General features: G+C 38.1%; 1 protein-coding gene across 3 annotated transcripts in view; it reads left to right on the top strand.

Moving 5' to 3' along the window:
• STK32B (serine/threonine kinase 32B) overlaps positions 1-20,824 on the top strand; it is a 197,972-nt gene that overhangs the window by 56,148 nt on the left and 121,000 nt on the right. For all 3 annotated transcript variants that reach the window (XM_071808572.1, XM_071808571.1, XM_065836970.2), the window contains exon 3: positions 5,251-5,402. In XM_071808572.1, coding sequence (XP_071664673.1) covers positions 5,284-5,402 — 119 coding nt within the window. In that variant the 5' untranslated portion in view covers positions 5,251-5,283. The remainder of the gene's footprint in view (positions 1-5,250; positions 5,403-20,824) is intronic.

The raw sequence follows: 20,824 nt of genomic DNA, 5'->3' as shown, positions 1-20,824 counted from the left end.
ATTTTTTACATTTAGCTATATGTAGAGCCATCAAACAAAACATTTAAAAAATTATTTCTATGAGGATCACCCTGTAAGTACAAAAATGACTAGGTGAAATACAGGAATTATTATTTTTTACTGCAACAGTAACCATATAATTGCAGACTTACTGGTGCAAAATAATTTGTATTCAGGTACAACAGCTAGTTTTCAGGGATATTATAATACCAATTTTCTTCAAGTTTTCTGTTCATGAGAGTAGGCATATTGAACAATCTGACCTCCTTAGATTAAATTCAAATTATGATTTCAATGTTCAAACACTTTCTCCTATTTGTCTAACATGCTGAGACACAGGACTTAGTTCTGATTAATTTGTTTGTATAAAACAGTGACTTTCTCTGCTGAAGTAATTGAAATTACCCTGGTGCAAACCAGATGGGACCCCAGAACCACATCTGCACTCATTGAGGGTACTTTACTAAATAATATGCAAAGTATTTCAGAAAAAATATACTGCTATCCTAAAAGCAATGTAATGCACAACTGCAGAATATTGATATTGCTTGACAGTATAAACACCTATTTTTTCTTCTTTTTATCTTGAGTTGATATGAAGCTATACTAAACAGATGCTTAATCCCTGCTCCAGCTGTCATGGTTTGCTCATGAGAATCTGGGAGTGAATCCTCATATTTCAAGGAAATTCCCTAGCAGTCTAAAGCTAAACTTATGACATCCATTCTTCAGCTTCTTTGTGTAAATCTCCAAGTCTGCTTGTAGGCTGAGACTATGGACATTAATTTTTCAGAGTACGTGGGGAAGAACAGACAAGGTAGTAGTATTTCAGGTACGTGCTTCATAACAGGTTTGTCAATTCCCACACTGAGTATGAAACATACAGCTGATTTTTGTCTCATAGTCTCCTACGTCTAGGTGAGTATCTCAGCTCATGCAGTGCCACAGATCCTCTGGTGGGCTGTGATTACTCATGGCATCTATAGGTGCCACATATGATCTTCTGACCTGACATACTTGATGCGTAAGATTGTAACACAGGAGCACAGATGAGGTGTGCACTTCAGCTCTCAACTCTTTACCTAACAGTGACCTTGCACAGAGGAGCTTTCCCTGACTGAAGTTTGTATCTTTTCTTTTTTATGACCTGTCATGAAACCATATCATGAGAAGCCTAAGTACTCATCTAGCAAATTCAGACCAAAATGGCTTTATTGAAACTAAGTGCTCCCACTCCCCGCTGTTCTCATTTGACAAAACACATGGCATTTAGAAGTCATCTGAAGTTGGTGGGAAACAGGAGAAATCTATGTTTTGCAGCAAGTCAAACTTTTCAGCCATCCCCATCTTCTGCTCTGGGAAGAGCTTCTCTGAAGCTACCTATGGCTGCTTAGCCAATGTAGCTGTCTGCAGCAAACCTTTAGCAAATTCTGCCCAGTTTTACTCAGTGGAATTCTCTTGCTTCACTTACCTAGCTCTGAAATAGACCACAAGGCACTTTGTCACCCAAAGCACTCTCAGTGTCTGTGTGAGCCATTAATCTGCAGATCAAACTTGATCTGTAGGTGCTCTATTTTCTGCATGTGAAATCAGAAGAAATCCAAGAAGGTGGATCAGAAGTGGACTATAGCATATGTTGCTCCTGAAAAATGAGGTCAATTAAGTCATAATAATAAATGAAGTAATAATCTATTGGTTTTCTTCCCCTCACTCTGAAAGTGACTCCAAGTCACGCTGTGATCAAATTTGTTTTAATCTGATAGTTTTGAAGACATTTCACTGTTACTTTTTCCCAGATACAAAAAAGATAGTAACAGCCAAGACATGTAGAAAACTTCTCTTTAGAAAAGGAATATTTTCACAAGACACTTTAAAAAATAAGAATCATATAACTCCAAAGAAAATTAATGGGGATTCATATTGCCTGCCTATAAACACGCATAGCACAGGTGCCTACATCCAAGCTAGTCCTCTACAGTCTCTTTAGAGGGGTTTAGTTGAGGAACCATCCCTCTACAAATGGTCCCCTGAACCTGTTTAGACCCATATCATAGGTGGAAATGCATGTGCCTGTCCCTCCCTGCTCGTTGTGAAGCTGGATAGCTGTTGAGTTTGTGACACATATTTGATTTGAAGCATCACCTATAGAGACTGCTGAAGCAGTGATATCAGTATAAGCAGGGCACTGTCTGGGCTTTGGTAAATTATAATCACAGAAAAATTGAAAGAGGATGTTTCAGTAATATGTGCGGGACAGGCGTCCATACTGATATGTGTAAATAAGGCAATTCTGTACAGACTTCCACACTGATGAGTCATCACAGAATTTGTTTGTTGAGTGCCAGAGCACCTGCGTGTTCCTGTTTAAAAATGACTCTTTTGGAAAGAATTTACACCATGAACAACAACAACAACAACAAATTTAACATTTCCCATTAAGACTGCACATGTGAGAAAAGCTTGAGGGCTTTTTCTTTCTTTCTTGCAGTAGTGGAAAAGTTCAGCCCATTCATGTACTGCTCCAAAGCAGAGCGAAAGCCAGCAGCAAAAATGTTGGGAGGATCTTCACTACTATTCAGCACTGCCATAGCAATGTCAGGTGCTTTTCACAATAATATCCATATGGATGCAGCTTGCATTTCCTGATTTTTAGTAGGGAGTAGCTTTAGTATGTTCATTAAAATCCTATTGATTCCGAAACCATGGTAAGAGATGTGCATAGTTACACATTGCTAGAATATGTTTACTATCATTCTGTTCTAAAGCTGTGTGCCAGGCAAGCTTCTACTAGCAACAGAAGGCCTGTTTTGGCTGTGCTGGGTACCCTTGTCTTTACTGGCAGAAGGAGAACTGAGTGCCTTCTGGAGTCACAGCAGTGTTTTAAAACCTTTTTACATTACATGTTTAGGTGCTGCATGTGATCGTAGTTTGCTCCATTGTTCAAATCTGTAATCCTTAGCAGAGTAAAACCACATTGTCTCACCAGTCCCACTAGCCAACAGTTCAATAGAGAGGCTTTTCATGTAATGGAATAGGAGACTGTTCAAACACCTCAGTCTCGGCCAAGATTCATATGAAAATCATGTTGCAAATTCATGTAAGTGAATGAACTTCTGGATTCAGTTTCTGAGCCATAATTAATAAACATACTTTATAATGTGAATCACTAAATTGAAGTGTCCATGTAATCTCAGACAGGATGTGAGGGATTGCCCCTGCAAATTCTGCTTATACTATTGAAGTACATGTGGAAGCTTGAACAATTAATTCCCATCCCTTCATTTCAGTTCAAACCCAGCTGCTCCTCTTCTTCCCCCAAAAGGCCAGCCCCAGTTCCCCATTGTTCAATAGCCTGGGTCCTTTCCATATGAGTTTGAACCTTTAGTTATCTTAAGGGCATCACAACATTCAGACTTTCTGTAAGAGCTCAAGGAGATAGACAAATTATCAGAACTTCAGTGCTCGCCATTATGCAACATTGATGGATTCAAACCAAAACATTGACATCCATATTTTTCTTAATTAGCAGAACATCTCCTGATTTTAAGAAAGGTAATTAGAAACTCTGCTTAATCACACCTTATCCTTATATGTTAAAAGTACTCTATTAACTCCTATCTTTTAAGCAGATTTGAGCTCAAGGACAAACTTCATGGAAGTAGAGTTGCAGAGAAATAAACGTGGCTTGGTTTCCCTGGCCCAGTTCCTCTTAAAGGGACTGGAAAAAGTTAGGGGAATTAAAATATGCTGATGGTACACGCCAGGAGTCTTTCCTCTACAGCTGAGAAATAAGTGACCACACAGTGGATCTTCCTAGGATCCTTACCCTGGTGCTGGTCATTCATGACCAGGTCCAGAATCCAGATGACACCTTGTTAAAGTCAGAGGTTTCAGCTGTGGGAAGTTCCTTAGTTTCTTCAGACTATTTCTGAATTTTGAGCATGCAAGTTCCTCAAAATATGACTAAAAATGTACGGATTTATTTTCAGTTGGCACCATGCTCTAATCTGATCCCTGAGTATATATGTGTATATACTGTTAAATGGGAGTGTGTCTGTTTGTCCATGTATGTGTGCACAACTATACATATAAAATAATAGTGCCCACATCAACTGAATCCTTCAGAATACCCTTTTTTCAGAACATTCCTTTTTTTCAAAGGCACAATTGAAGGGTACTACAGAGTTTTGATATCTAAACCAGATGCTTCCAGTACATAGTCTGTATATATCCCGATGATGAAAGATTCTAATCGGAGCCTATGGCTGTATCAGTAATACAAATGTTGCACCAAAATATTTCCAGCTAGTATTCTCCTGGCTGTGAAGACACACAGACTGTCACTCTAAAAATTAACAGGAAAAACCCTTCAGAACAAAAGTCTGCTGGAGTTATAGTTTTGCTCTATGTGAGGAGGTAGGGCTGTTACAAGGATGAGATTTACACCACCTTTGGAGATGAGTTGTGGAACAATCTTATATTTCAGTGTTACTAGAAATCATATTTAAAATGATGTTTCTCGGATGTGGTGCTAGTGACACTCTCCAACTTCATTCGCAAGTCAAACTACCATAGGCAAAAACTATTCAAGCCTTACACGGGAGTTCTCTTGACTAAGATTTTCTTCCTGCACTTACAAAATTATTTGATGTTTATAAAAAAAAAAAGTTAAAGAAGTTTACTGCCAGAGACTAAATCATTGTAATGGTCTCTTGTGACTTCAAAAGTATTATGATGAATCTCTGTACAAAAATTCATTTTCTTTTCAACAATAATTAAGGGAGCATAATTCTGATATTCAGATGAAATACTGAGCCTTGTGAATGTAGACTATGTTTATGAGGCAGTAATCAAGATGTCTCTATTGACTTGAGGGAATAAGGACAATGATTGTGCATTTTCCTAGGCTGGAGGCAGTACTTTCTGTGACTAATGAGATAGTCTGCGACTTGAGCCATTTGAGTGTGTTCCTCCCAGCTTTACCATGGAACTTCTGATAGTTATGCCACTTTTCTGGGTGCCCATTTCTTCTTACGCAGGAATGGCATGTTCTTTTGTAGATTTGTTCATTACAATCTATTACAAAGAACCCTGCAGAGCTGTAAGGTGAACTTTCTAGAGGTGTTCCTAGGTTGTGGCATTCAGATCTGGATTATTGAAATATTGTAAAAGGTTCCCTTTTTTCAAAGGCACAACTGAATTTCCTTTCCATATGTGTCACACTTCTTGTTTTCCTTTGCTGTCAATTAGGTGTGCATTGTACAGAAGAGAGACACCAAGAAAATGTATGCCATGAAATACATGAATAAACAGAAGTGCATTGAGAGAGATGAAGTTCGAAATGTTTTCCGGGAGCTACAGATAATGCAAGGCCTTGAGCATCCCTTTCTAGTCAATCTATGGTAAGCAAACCTTTAAAATTCTATCGAGGATCTCTTGCTTCCCTCCTTATTGCTGAATCAGTTCAGGCTGTGGAAGGCTGAAGAGCACAAATAAATTTGGTGAACTCTTTTTTTTTTTAAGGTATTTACATTTTTCAGAGGGCTTTATTTTTCATGAATATTTTAAAGGTACCCTTTTGCATCAGAATATTTAAACATCACATTCGTCTTTTCATTTCTGGTTTGGTTTCTCTCCAGATTGTTACAATGGTGTGTGGAAACATGTTGTTCTTTCCAGCTTTATCATTTGTTTTTGACAATACCTGGACTAAACGTCTGCTATAAGGCTGTGGAATATCAAACCCAACAATTTTGTTATTTTTTTTTTTCCTTTACTCAGAGGAAATTCAAAACTCAATTACTCTTAAAAAATCGCTGACATGGAACAGCAGAAAAGTATCCTTCTGTCACCTGGAATTTCACTTATTTTCCCTGTGCTAACCACTGCATGCTTTGGTCACATAGGACTGTGAGAAAATGTTGGTCAAGTAATGACTAGATTCAGCTACACCACCAACTTAAAATATTTGCCGACTTTTATGTAGTGATAGTAGCAATGGGATGCAGACTTTTTCTCCTCTATCTAAAAATGACCTATATAGCCCAAAAAAGGGGACATAAACCATTACGATAAGAAAATTATTTGGTTCATGAGCAGCTGGTTTTCTGTGGATGGCCACAGTGCAAATAGACCTTCTGTTTTTTGAGTTTTAGCTGTCCTACTAGAGGCCAATGCCTAACCTACAGTATTTTACCCATCCTTAAACTCACTCTTGACCTGTACAGGTGAAAAATTTCTTGCTGCCTGTTTAGCACCTTTCATGAATTAAAAGCCAAATTATATTCTGCCTTGAGTGAACACAGCTTTAGGATAATTGCACTCACTTAAACCAGCAAAGGATTTGATACCAAAATTACTTCAAAAAGGACCTAGGATGATCAAACTTGAGCTACCCTAATATCCTCTTGGAGGTTTAAAGAAAAATATACAAACACTGTGACTGTAATACAAAACTCTTCCAGTATATTTTTCCAGCAACCTGTACTCTTGGGATTTTTTCACCAAAGATGTGGTATATCTGTGCTTAAGAGCTTGTAGATTTTTCTTTCCTGCATTTACCTAGTCTCTTTTGAACTCAGACAAACATTTGTTCTTTAACAAGAAGTAGTGAAGATTTCCACTGTGTAACTAAACATTGTGCAGAAACAGTCATAGCTTAACATGATTTACAAGATACTTCAGTAAACATAACAATGTTGAAGGATGAAAGATCAAATATTTATTGTAAAACAAAATTATGCTAAATTCCAATAACTGAATTTTGACCAGCTAGTAAATATTCTTTCTTGTTTTCTTTTTTCAGGTCAAAAATTAAATTCAAAATAAGCAATACCTTAAAGTGTGTTGTGTGTGATGACAATTCTCATTGTAAATAATTAATTTATTCATCTTGTGCTTCTGAAATACTCTCACAAGGTCTTAAGACTAAAATGTCATACTATATGTGTGTATGAGAAATGTAGAAAATGAAAGAGAAATGTAGTATTCTGCAAAACATTTCAGGCAAAAAGGACACTATTTGAAATGTGCCAGTGCACTAACAATGTTCTGTATGCAATGCCTCTAGTGATGCTTATAGTTCATCAGTCTATCTTATTAGAGTAGATGACAAGATTTTTCTTTGAAGAGAAGGCACAGGGGGAGCCTACCCACCCATTAGATCACGTAGTAAATGGCAGGTCATCTCCAATTGATGACACCTGAAATTTCTTGCTTGCATTAAATCTTGTGACCCAGCTCAGCAGACAAGAGTCCTGTCTCCCTGTCACCAAGGTTAGTTTTCAGGTCTATGGTATGAGACAGAAGAACATGGAATAATCTGAACACATATATGGATGTAAAATCAGTGTCCACAGAGATAGTCCTGCAAACACATGCAGTTTGCTTATGCAACCATTCAGCCCCTGGTGCCTTAACACCTTAGTACTTTGCAGTCTGAAACGTTCGTGTATACAACATACTTTACTTCTCCTTAGGGCCAAAACATGAATGTGTGAAGGTAAAACTAGTAGGTAAAAGAGCATCCAGGAACATTCTCGGGTGCTGCCTGATGCAGCTGGACTGGCCCTTGGCACACACCTGTCCCGTCTGAGCCAGCCCCTTCCCAAACAGCTCCTGGGATAGTTCCAGAGTCAGTGTCCCACAGATCAATGTGGTGTGGCCAGCAGCCTTCAGCTGCAAGAACTTTGTTAGGGAACAGACAGACTTCCCAGAAGAGGCATAAGCTGCTCCTTGCCAGCTGGCCTGAATGCTTGGAAATGCTCCCCAGCGTGTTTCATCTACTACGGGAACCGTAGTGGCTAACTGGGAGTAGGACATCCTACTCTAGGGACCTTCATCCTTCCTGTTGAAGGTAGGCAACTACGTAGTCAAACCCCACGTATATGAGACTCTACTGAGATTCAGTGACTTGGACACACACAGCTGAACTGTAGAAAATTTTCCAAAAATAATTTCATTGAAACTTAGTATTTTCAGCTGAAGTCTTCACCTCAAATGTTACACATTCAGATGTCTGGTGATTTGAAGCCCTAATTCCAGATTGAGCTACTGAACTACTGGAGTATCTATATTTCAACCTGGCCTAGCACAGCAAAGTCTTGAACTCAAGCCTGCCCAAAATTAATCTAGACTACCCCAAATAACCTGTTCTTTGTAGCCAGCTCATAATATGTTTCTATAATTAGCCCTGCAGAATCCTAAATGAATTTGAAATAATTTCAGATGTATTTCTGCAGTGTCTATACTTGCAGACTGCACTAGTGTGTTCCAGACTTTTGCATGAATTTCAAGGTGTTGTACACATAGTGTTCAAATAATGACTTCTGTTATTGAACTACAACAAGGGCAAACCAAAAAAACCACAAGTGACTCTTACATAGTGCTCATTTGTTCTATTAACACTAAGGCATATAAAGCTCCTAAACATATTATGTACATGTATTTATTTAATAATTGAAACTACATTTTATTTGTTTAATTACTACCATGAAAAAGGAACACTGCAAGTACAAATGCAATATTCCTTAAACATGTTTTATGTGTTGCCAGCAACAATCCCTTAGAATAACACATTTTCATTGATTGTTGGTGAATTAGCAATCTGTTTAATGTATTTTTACTTGCCATTATATACAATAATAATTTGCATCAAATACATTTGTATTGTAGCTGTAACTCACATTAGATTATTAGCAGAAATCCATGAGATTTCCTCTTATGAGTCAACTCCTGGCATAGTAATGGAAGGGAACAGTTGGAGTTCCATTTCTTCCATAGTAATTACAGCTCGATTTGTGTTTCATTTTTCTGACTTAGTTTTCTTTTCTGTTCATTTCGTTAATCATATTGTAAGTGCACAAATGAGCTGTAACAGGAACTCTACCTTGCTTCAAAAACTGGAATATTATTTAGACAAGAAATAGTTATGTCATGGTGTATGGGCAATAACACAGCTGTAGCTTGTGTAAATGTTGAGGGTTTTTTGGTTTGGTTGTTTTGGACTGATCTGTCTTTCTAGGCTCTATCACACTCCCTAAGGGTGTATATCAGTTTTCAGAAATCCTGCCTAAGGAAAGATTTTGGTGACTAAAACTCAGAAATCCCGTTAGCTTGCTAATTTTAATTGGCATTTTCCTACTTAGCTGGGGTATGTAACTTTGATTTCCCAAGGATATTCAGCAGTAATTATTCTGAGAAGGTAAGTACCAATCTGCCATGTCATTCTCTGCTGCAGCCCCCATGTTGGTAGCCAGACACTGACATTCTGTTCACTTAACTAAAAAATCACTAACCCCTCTAGAGAAAGTCAGAAATTCACTTATAGGCAGGACCCAAACCAAGGTAAATAGCAGTGCACAGGTTTTCCAGAATTGTTTAATTGTCGTGTATGTGTATTTTACATTGGATTGTGATTGGATAAAAACTGAAAACAAACTTTGGATGAGGAACTGTAGTAAAGCATGTTTGCACAAAACACTGTGTGGGGTTGTGGTTAAACAGTTATGTAGTCTGGGAAAAATTGACGATATGGCTGCCCACACTAAGGGAAGCCTAGAGCTCGTGCCTCCTGCATTCCAGATGAGCTGACTCCTAGTTTTTTGCACAAAACATGATGACAGTGCCAACAGTTTTGTTGATACAAATTAATCTGTCTTATTTGCACCTTGCAATCTCAGTGAAAAGTAATTATCTGGCTGGACCAGTCTGGATGACATTTCAAAACTCTTCAGAAAAACCTGCATTTCTCCATTGATTTGAAAGCAAAATTAGGTACTTCTTTTGGTTGCATTGTCCCTTCCCCTAGATTCCTCCCTCACCTAATCCCCAGTTGTAAGAAACAAGATTTAAGCTTAGGAAGGCAGTCTGGATCTGATCCGCTGTACTTTTGTCTGGAAGGGATAAGCACAATGAAAAAGTTAGGGAATTTTATAAGTAAAATACTTGCGTTTTTTTACAAAGTACCATCTTATATAAAAATAACTTAGGTGTTATCAATTTTTTTTGGCTTTTCAATTAAACAAAATATTATGTCTTTTAATTCAATATATTAAATCCCAAATCCATATTGAAAAACATATTTGGAAGAAATTCTACTCATTACAACCTTTTCATGAGTTTGTGAAACTATCCCTGGCCAGAAGTGCTGATTTTCAAATGTTAATTATCTGGACCTTCAAGATATATAAAAAATTAATATAGTGGTAAATCTCCCAACAGTTCCTTGAACCCAAAGGAATACTAACCAAGCACATTAATCTTTCTTTGAGGAATTACATCATGAAAGAGAAAAGTTGGCAACTCAAAAAACAAACATAAGGACTAGAAAGCCCTTTTGTTATACATGATAACTTCACAAAGAAGAAATGAGGTATAGGTAAGCCATCTGTCATCAGTTAAATTCCTGTGGAAAGAAAGAGAAGAGAAAAGAAAGTAAACCTTCTGTAGTGGATAATTCGGCTGTTCTCCATCAGTAACGCTAGCATACACAAGAATACAGAACAGCTAATATAAAACAAGGGTAGCATCTCAACTCCAAAAGATCTATATTAAAAAGCCTTTTGAGGTTCATGCATCTTCTCTGAGCTTTATTAAATTTAGCTTCACAATCTCAACTTATAAATCATATTATTTGAAGTATGAACTGTCTCTCATAACATCTCACAGAAAAGAATCATTCTTCTGTAAATGCTCATAATAGCTTGGAGGATAACAGCATTTTTCAGGAAGGGCTTGGAGTTGATTTATAACCTTCATTTTAGAAATGAAATTGAATAAATGCTTAAAGATATGTGAGCCTTGTAGCCAGTTTTATCACCGTTACAGGCATTTCTGATAATAGCAATTCCTTCTTAAAATGAAAAGCAGTCCTTTTTTTATCAGACCTTTGTATGTCATGTGTCTTTCAAACACAGATGAATGAGCTGTAGAAATGTCAGCTTCTAACATGGTCCCACCTTGAGACTACAACGTGCACCTCTAAGATTCAGCATCCTTGCCCAAATATCTGGGCATCCTCTGGGCAAGAGGAGTAGTGTTCCTGAAAGAATTCAGATTTTAAATATCTTTCTCACAACACACATTAGGGCTGAGCCAAGAGCGATGTTACACCCTATCTACCAGTGTGGCTAGACTTTTCATTACGTGACTTGTCTTCAAATATGAGTAAATCTACTGGCTTCTCTGAAAATAACACAGCTTACCACAGAAGACAGAAGTTTTTGGAAAAAAAAAAAAAATATATATATATATATATAGATATGTGTATATATATATATATATGGAAATGGTTTTCCTGTTGATGTGGAACAGAAAAATCTGAAAAATAATTTGGACCATTCCTCAAAGCTTTTGGAACACTGAAGTGATCTTATTTTTAATAGCCTTGCTTAAAGCTGTTATACCCCTTCCAAATTGTCAGAACAATTTCAAAGGCAACAGAGGGAGAAGGATGAAGATTTACTTTTGTCAGTTTATACGTAATTTTTCTAGTATAGACAGAACTATATGTTTGATATATTTAACAACCCATAAAGAAGTGTTAGCTGCATTCTCGGTGTGGCTTTATATTTTGATGTATTTTTCTTTCTACTCATCAGTCTTTAGAAACTATGTATTTCATAAGACAGACCTACAAAAGTACATTATTGCTACCAACTAGAGTAAGACTAAGTTTCAAATCCAGTGAAAACTGGAACAAGTGAAGAACACACATTGTAGCAAAAATGTTCATGCATTTCTGAATCCACCTAACACCCCAAACTGTCTTCAGGTGGAAGGCCTTGTAAAAAAGAGAATAAACAATGCTGGAGTGAATAAATCATTTGTTCGGTCTCAAGCGTTGGATGGATTGTGTAATGTACACACAGAGAACTGGAAACTATCACTTCTCTGTGAAGCTGCCCTTTCTAGAATAGGCTGGGAGTAACATCACTTTGAACTGCCCCACAGCACAGCTCTGCTCCTCAGACTGGCGTCAGAGATGTGCAGAAACCTACAAACTCAGGGAAGCAAGCACACCTGGCCAAGTGTTGTGCTGCTGAGTGGAGCTGAAAATAACCAGTCGTGGAACATTAATTACTCATCAGAGATACCAAGTGGAGGCAGTTCAGGTTGCTCTTAGGTGAGTTTGCTTAGTGGCTGTGGTGTTGTGACTGTGTAACTCACCTTGACACAGTAGACCTAATCTGGAGTGAAAAATATTTCATAGGGGATGGAAAATTTCTTTTCTGATAGATCATATGACCAGCTTTCTGAGCTTCATGACACTCCGTGCTAAAGGCTGATCTAACAAAAAAATTGCATTATATTTTTGGAAGGGAGCAGAGGACTTGTGGTGCTTCCTGTTAGGACGCAGGTTAGGTGTTTGCCATTAGCCTGACTGCCTCTTCAACAGTAAGGTGTCCTTCCAAAAAGGAAAGTCAGGCTGTAATAATCTTTATTTTAATAGTATGTGGTGGATCCCCAAAAGGTCATGAAACAACAGATCCTGACAAATATTCAGTTTTCCTGGAGAGTGATAAAGAAGCTCAACGTTCTTAGCTCTCTTTGGTTATACCTAGCTGATCTAAGCCTGGCTTATGGGAAGCAAGACTATGATGTTACTCTTTTTGGCTATGTCTATGCTAGTAATTTAAAACTGGATTTTCTTCCTGAACTCTCAAACCCAATCTTTGATGCTGCTAAACATTTTTAGACCTACTGCTAGCCTAGCTGTGGGCTGGGGCATGAGCACCATCCCAGAGAAACTCCAGGAGCAGCCCAATTGCTCTCAGTAGGCAGCTTGCATGCCGTCACCCTGTTTTGAAGCCGACGGTTTAGAAGTCCAGGCATAGACTTTTCTGTGCCATTTGGTCTTGGTGCTTGAGAACAGCTGCTGCTTATTAATAAAATTATCATTTCTTACTTATTTTGTGGATCTAACTGGGGTTGTGAACCCCAGACCATGTAATCCTGGGTCATCCTAGATATCTATTGGGCTCTAAGATTCCTTTCCAGGCAAGAAGAGACACTAAATCGAGGGAGAAAGATATATTTACTGTATATTGAACAGAGCAACTCTTTTTGCTATAGAGGGAGCAAAGGTGGGTACTTTCCTCAAATAGCTAGATCAATTCATCACTGCATTAATGTAAATTTGGAACTGGTAGAGATATAAAAGCTTTATATCTAAGACTGAAACAGACGTCTGTTCTCCTGAGCCTTAGGAGAGATAATGATAGAGGAAAAAGGGCAAGAAAAGGTGATGAGAAAGCAGAAAGGGCAAGACAATTGGAAAAAGAGAATATAGGAAAGATTTGTCTTGAGTTGTAAATATTCAGGATATTATTTCTGAAATTACATTGGACTCAACATTGCCAGTTGGTAACCTCTGGATGCTTGTGCTAAAGGAGTGTTAACTGTAACATCTTCACTGACTGATGAATGCATGATCCAAGAGTTCTTTATTTTTGTGCTGATTTTAATACCTTAAGATACTATTTGCCAGCATTGGAACACAGTCTCAAGTCTGCAGATATTGGATTTTTTTCTGGTGACTAATTGTCTTCTGTGAGAAATTGCTGTCACCTTGAAATATATATCTTTGGACTTTAATGCTTTCTCCATAAAAGCAGAAATTGGCCTTTGGCATAGTTTAAGTTTTGATCTTTTTTGCATTAAAAACTGCTGCAATAGATATTTTACCTCACATATGTCTCATTGCATCTTGGGACCTTAGCAGCCTGTCTTCCACATCATTCTTACTGAAACAGAAACTTTATTTGCTGACCCATAATATACTTTTTTCATACAAAGCTTTCACTGCAGAAGGAATTTTATTATAAACACCAATAAATATCGAACTATTGGGAAAAATAGTCCCTTTTGTTTCGAGAATGTGCAGTTTCAGTCAAGTTCCCCAGGATTGTTGCCTCATTCTGCAGTCACAGGGGGATAGCTGCTATCCAAAGCAGACCAAAATGATCTTGGGGTGAACCTCAGCCATGTCTCAGGCCTGTGGTGTAGTCATAACAATCCTCTGCACATTTGAGGCAGGGATAAGTATTGTTACTTTTAGGACAGAAGCAGAACTCCAATTCTGTGGCAGGGATATGCTCAGGAGAGCTTGCAGGGGAGCAGGGTTTCAGTGCTCTCAGCCCAGTGAGATGGGAAAGAACAAAGAAAAGCCCTTAAACATTGTTTCAGAGTCCTCAATTGCCAATTTAGGCAAGCAGTGGGGTTTTTTTCCTTCTCTTTTTAGTGTTTTTTTTTTTCCCTTTTTCAGCTTTAAAGGTTATGAATGCCAAACATGATAGCTGGAGTGCGTAATTAAACTGATAACCAAGGTCCTGTAGGTAAAGTGGTTCTCAGAATCCATGACAGAGTAATGAGTTCATCATGCAAATCTACTGTTTTCAGGCAGGCATGAGCGATTCTTACCTATGCTATGGAAACTGGGACTGTAATTAGCCTGCACTAAAAGTTCTGCTAAAGGTAAACTATACAAGATGCAGCTCAGCGCTGCCTTAACAAAGCTCAACAACTGTGGGAGAGCCATCAGATTGTAAAACTGCCTTGGATATACTTGTAAAATCATCCATAGACATTCAGACAGTGAATGTAAAGTAGGTGATAATTACAGAATAAAAATAAGTGCTTAAAACTTTCACTGCAAAACTTTGATACTGAACAGATCCTACAAATCTACACCTGGTCCAAAAATGTTAAAGGTATTCTTGGAGACTATTGGTAGTGTAATATGGCTTGGCAATTATTCCTGGTTTTGTATTGTAAGAATTGTATCAAATAGAGTGGATTTAAAATGGCAAATAGTGGGACTGAACCAAAGCAGGAAGTTCTGTAATGCATTATTGTTTTAATATTGCCTGCTTAGGGGACCCTTTGCCTTGGTTCATTAAAATTTATTAAACCTTTTATTATTTTAAAAGTCGACTACAGATTTTTACAGCGTAGGTGTACACTTAATTCCATTTTATTGAACTAAAATGATATTTATTGTATTTGTAAAGTGCAGTGAGAAGCCGATACTAAGACTTCCAAAAATGATTAATGGTATCTTGTTTCTAAATTCATGATGTTTTTGCAGTGTGAAGGTCTAATTAGAAGAGACTAGCTCTCATGTTTCATAAGTACACACCATGCAAAGGAGGATTTAAGGTTCCTTTTCTACTGATGTTGTACTTTTTACCAACTGTGTCCTTACCGAGGGAAGTTCACAGGCTATGAAGAAGACTATTTAAATTCCTCTCCACCCAGTTCAATGCTGAAGAAAACACTGAACTTTTCCATTGAGACTGCTCTGCCATTCAGTTTGTATTTAATTTTCCCTTGAGCCCTTAAATGACTCCAAACTGCACCTATCTCCATTCCTGATCAATCATATTAAGCTGTTTTTTTTGGTCAGCAAGGTCTGTCACTCACTTGTGACATACAGAGAAATGCTTCCTCAGGTGCAGTCTCCTGGGTTTCCTCTCCTGTTCCTCTCAGTCCCATTCATCTCTGGAGTCATCTGACTGGAAATCCATTTTGTTGTATGAAGGCTGTTGATGTCTGTTGAACTCTTTAAAATGGTTTAATTTTGTTTCCTGAAATATGACTGGATAAACTAAGACATTTTTTGATGTCGCTCTCTTTTTTGCCTTTTTTTTTTCTTTCCTTTTTATTTTTTTCTTTCTGTCAATAATTCAAATGTATCTTACAACCTTTCTAACAGTGTTTTGATATACCAGCTTCAGGATGCCCCATCAATAGATACTGAGTTTCCTGTGGCTCCTTCTATTGCTGTCTATTTAGTACAACCAATGCCACATGTACATTAACTGCAAAATTAGTGAGAATGGCTGATACTCCAATTCAGATTAAGCAATATCTTTAATTACTGTTATCAAGTATAGCCTGCTTTCATGACATCCTATATTCATTATTCTGCAACTGTTCTAATGAACATTTCCACTTCACAGTCTAGAAAGTCTTTTTTTGTTTGCTTTTATCTCTCTTACTCAGGAGATATCTGAAGGCTCTTGTACTCTCCTGAGTTGTCTGTGCTCTTTCTGAGTGACAGAAGAAAAATGGGACCCTTAAAATGGTTGTCCAGCCTCTGTTCAGGCAGGGAACCCTGGCTGTACAACACCTCTGGGTACTGTCAGGAGCTTCAGAATAATGGAGCTGCCAAGCATCATCGCACCGGGGAGCAGTGCTGTGCACAGTGTTTTCCAGCCCCATGCACAGATAAGGGCAGGAGTCATGGCCGAGGCTCCTGACCAGACTGAGGGCACAGGGCAGCTGCACTGGGATCTCATCACAACCAGTTTGGTGGTGCATCAGCAGAAATTGATACACTCCCTGCTTAAATGTTTTTTTCCCCCTGTTTAATCAGTTATGTGTGAAGTGATTCAGTTTAACCTTGGGAAGATGCTTTGCTTTATTCATTCATAACTCCCAGAAGTGGAGGATGTATAGTTATATTGAAATTAAATGACAGTGTCCAATAAACATCTCCTTCACTGAAATGTTTTGGGTTTTTTTGCACTCTAGAATTAGTGGGAGAAACAAAATCCTATAAGCATCCATTGATTAACCTTGGAAAAACAGTATTACTTTTAATCTTCTGTTTTACTTACTTGCAGAACTAGATAGATCATAAAAAGAAACATACCGATTAAACTTACAAGACTTTTACCCATTATATCCTCTACCCTCTTCCACATTCTCCATGGATACTGAATTCTTAACGTGAAGCTGCAGCAGGAGCATAAAAACATCATGTGTACCATCGTGCCTTCAGAGTCTTCTTTTAAGGACTAGTCTAGAAAAATAAGGTATGGTGGTTCCTACCTTTTCAAACACCGAGTCTTTGAGGAAAAAGCAGATTTGGAAGTAAAGTACAGAGATATCAGAATACACAGATGAATTAAAGAAGGCAGGTGACAAAGTAGTGTTTAATGATGAGAGATCCTTCTTTTTCAACTATTTCTTTAACATCCCCACATCACTATCTTGGTGTTTCCCCCATCTATCAGTGCTGACACCCCGACATCTCCTCTCAAGGCAAACTGACAGACTTTTGCTTCTAATCCAGGTTGGTTCTTGCTCTTATGGAGAAACTGCCAGGCTTCAAGGACTAAATGAAAGGGCAGTTCAAAATGGCCTTATCTCCTTTAAATCTACCCCTCAAGATATGTGAGCCTGGGGGAAGGGAGAAGAGAGGGAGCCTCTTCTATCCATCTTGTACTTCTGACTTCTTTCTCTTCATACATATTTATAATTTTATATGAATACAATTTTTGTTTTAAGCAGCAATAATTTACCTATACATTTGTAAAGTGTGTTGCAGGTGGTACCAAAATGTAACAAATAACCACACAATACTTCTGCTGTACAGAAGATGCATGGGACATTAATTAGGTTCCATTGTTTCTTTGCCTTTAATTTAATGTAGGTTTCCATGACAGCAAAGAGAGACAAATCAGTCAAAGCCAATAGTTAAAACTGACAATTTGCATTCTGGTCACTAAAAATGTGATGTACATTTAAATAATTAGATTGTCTGTGTTTTTGGTCACGTTACACCACTGTCTCTTCATTTACAGGAGTCTTTTGTAAAAATGTAAAGTATTATGGGATGCAGTTCTGCAATTCTGACTCTTTTCTATTTGCAGAGTAGTCTATTCAAATCAAATAATGGTTTTTATCCTAACTAATTCAGTAACAGTAGTAATAAAAGCAGAGTGGGAGCTGTTATGCTGTAACCTAACAACATATTTATATGGAAGTTGCATATAGAGATGGTCAAAAGTAGTTTTAACAGAATATTTAACAGAAGATGGCATATTGACTAAAATCTCAATTTTGTCTTTCTTCTAAATGTCTTCTACTAGAAAAAATCAGAATATCCAGAAACGTATTGATTCTCTAGCGTTGGTCTCAATCCTGCAAATTATAGTCTGATGTGTTTGCTCACTGTTTCATTCAAGAAGCAGAGATGAGAGGAGTTTAGGCAAACCCAACAACCTAGTTTACATATTTACATACTTTTTTTTAGAGAAAACTTGTTGCTTGCTACAATAAATGCTTTTTTAAAAACATATTTAAATGCATGATTTACATTGCTGTTCTTAATCATTCATGCTGGCCTGTAGCATGGGTATTTAAGATAGTTGTAAGCTTTGCCATGTAAGACTGTAAAGAGGGGAAATAAGAAGTCATTGTAAATTTTCCTAAATGCTGGCAGAGGAGAAATTTGGTTTGAATACTCTCTTGCTCTCAAATGGATCTGTTCTACAAAATATGGTAGCCTTCTCCAAAATGGTCAGCTGACTTTGTACAAACAATGTCTCCCACTTTAAAATACTATTTAAGTTTAGTGTGATGGAAAGCACTGACGTATATTGTTGAAACGCACACGCAGAATACCTCCTCCTATTTTCAGGTACCTTTCTGGAGCATCAGGTCTGTGAGTATATCTCTGAAAATAGCTCCAAATGTATTTAAACATGAGGTGTTGCATCTGTGCCTCATTGGCACAAGCCAGAGAAGTTCCTGTTTTTCCTAAGATAAATTTGAAGCAGCAGAACCTTCAAAATACGAAATCACATTTTATGAAAAACTGGGCAAAAGTGACTAATTCAACTATTCAGCATGCTCAGTTGAAAAATACATGGCAGCAAATGGGGAGAGCTGACTGAATGGTCATTCTTGGTGGTATGCAGAAGTTGATCAGATACTGAAATTTGTGTGCTCCCCTTCCTGCATAAAAGAGAGATCACATTGCAAATGGTAGAAAACTCTGCACACCTTAAAAAAAGCCACTGAACAGCACAAGGATATATATTCCGGAGGGAGCTTAAGTGGTGAAAGGAGGGCTTGCTTGTTTCCTTTGGGCTTTTTAAGGAAAGCGAACACAGGAAACAACTATGATGGAAGACAAGCTCATATCCAGGTCTCTTGAGACAAATGGTCTTGCTGAAAGGTTTAATTGGCATGCATGTTATAAACTTCTACTTAATAAGGAAGAGTGGACTGGAGTAAGTGTCTGTTATTATTACTTGCCTTTAAGGAAAAATGCTGGACAAAAATGCTTTCTTTGAATTCTGCCTTTGACAATTGAAAGGCTCACTTTGTACAATAAAGGTTTGCTTTGGCAAATCTGTTACTTCTGTTAACATTTTACGAAAGCAAAGCATTGGCTGCTGCAGAAAACAAGGCACTTTTAAAGTCTAAGGATGGATGTATGGGTGAGATAGATATGTGAAAAACAAAAACTCCGAAAATGAGTTTGATATGTAAGGATGTGATGAGAGTAAAAAGAACCACAAATGAAAGCCCAGACTTTAACCTACTGATACATGATGTATTGGAGAATTAGGTCATTACAAAAATGGCTGGGTTGAATAGGAGTCTGATTATAGTGGTGACAGCCTACATTTAAACAGAAGGAATTACAGGAAAGTGTTAGAGACTGGTCAACCCTCCCCTTTGGCTTAGTTTATTTTAGAGTCATTCTGCCTCTCCCTCTAATCTGTGTCAAAGAGAAATTTAAAGCAGAAATCATGACAATTAGAATGGTAATGAGGCTTTCTGGAAATAAGTAAGTCTTGGAGATGAAAGATGGATTAACTTTTTGGTTATAAAGGTGTATGGAAAGAGTGTCTGGAACCCTGTTCTGCTGGATCCAGGAGACTTATCTCACAGCAAATATGCTTAAAGGCTCTACAAGATGTGGTAGTCTGGTAAATCTATTGAACTACCACAGAGCACACAAGCCCCTGTAGTCCAACCACTAACTTTCCACAAAATCACAGAATGGTTGCATTTGAAAGGGACCTTTGGAGATCATCTAGTCCATCCCATCTGCTAAAGCAGGTTCACTTAGAGTAGATTGCATAGAAATGTGTCCAGGTTGATTTTGACTGTCCCCAGAGATGGAGACTCCGCAACATCCCTGGGCAGCCTGTTCTAGTGCTCTGTTACTCTCAGAGAAGTTTCTCCTCATATTTAGGTGGAACCTCCTGTGCTTCATTGTGTACCTGTTGCCCCTCATCCTATTGCTGGGCATTACTGAAAGGAGTCTGGTCCATCCTCTTGACACCCACCCTCGAGATACTTATAAACATTGATGAGATCCCCTCTCAGCCTTCTCCAGGCTGAACAAACCCAGCTCTCTCGGTCTTTCCTCATAAGAAAGGTGCTCCAGACTCCTAATCACCTTTGTAGCCCACTGCTGGACTTCCCCCAGTAATTCTTTGTCGTTGTTAAACTGGGGAGCCCAGAACTGGACACAGTACTCCAGATGCAGCCTCACCAGGGCAGAGTAGAGGGGGAGGATAATTTCCCTCCACCTGCTGGTCACTCTTCCTAATGCACCCTAGGATACTGTTGGCCTTCTTGACCAGAAGGGGACATTGTTGACGTATGGTCAACCTATTGTCCATCAGGACTCTCAGGTTGTTCTCTGTAGTGCTGCTTTCCAGCAGATCAACCCCTAACAAAGGAACAAAACCAATGAAAAGGTACAATGGCACAGAAGCTTTTGTGAATAACTAAATACAATTCTAACAACTTTCAAGGCAGACAAATATAGCAGAGACCAAATGGGAGTGCTTCATATTAAAGACAGGAGCGTATTTACTATGAATAGTAAATATGATACAGAAGGAAAAAACACATGCCCAAACAGTTGGGAAGCAGCAGATACTTAACTACTCTGCAAAAGAAGCCCTTTGCCCCTGAAATAGCTGAAGTTTTATGGTAACTTGAGAACAGGAACAATCATAATTCCAATAAGTGGTACCTTCCACTGCAGTAATGCTGTTTTGGCCTTTTG

The sequence above is a fragment of the Patagioenas fasciata genome, chromosome 4 (assembly GCF_037038585.1).
Source record: "Patagioenas fasciata isolate bPatFas1 chromosome 4, bPatFas1.hap1, whole genome shotgun sequence".
Classification (NCBI taxonomy): domain Eukaryota; kingdom Metazoa; phylum Chordata; class Aves; order Columbiformes; family Columbidae; genus Patagioenas; species Patagioenas fasciata.
This window is presented reverse-complemented; position numbering and strand designations above follow the sequence as displayed.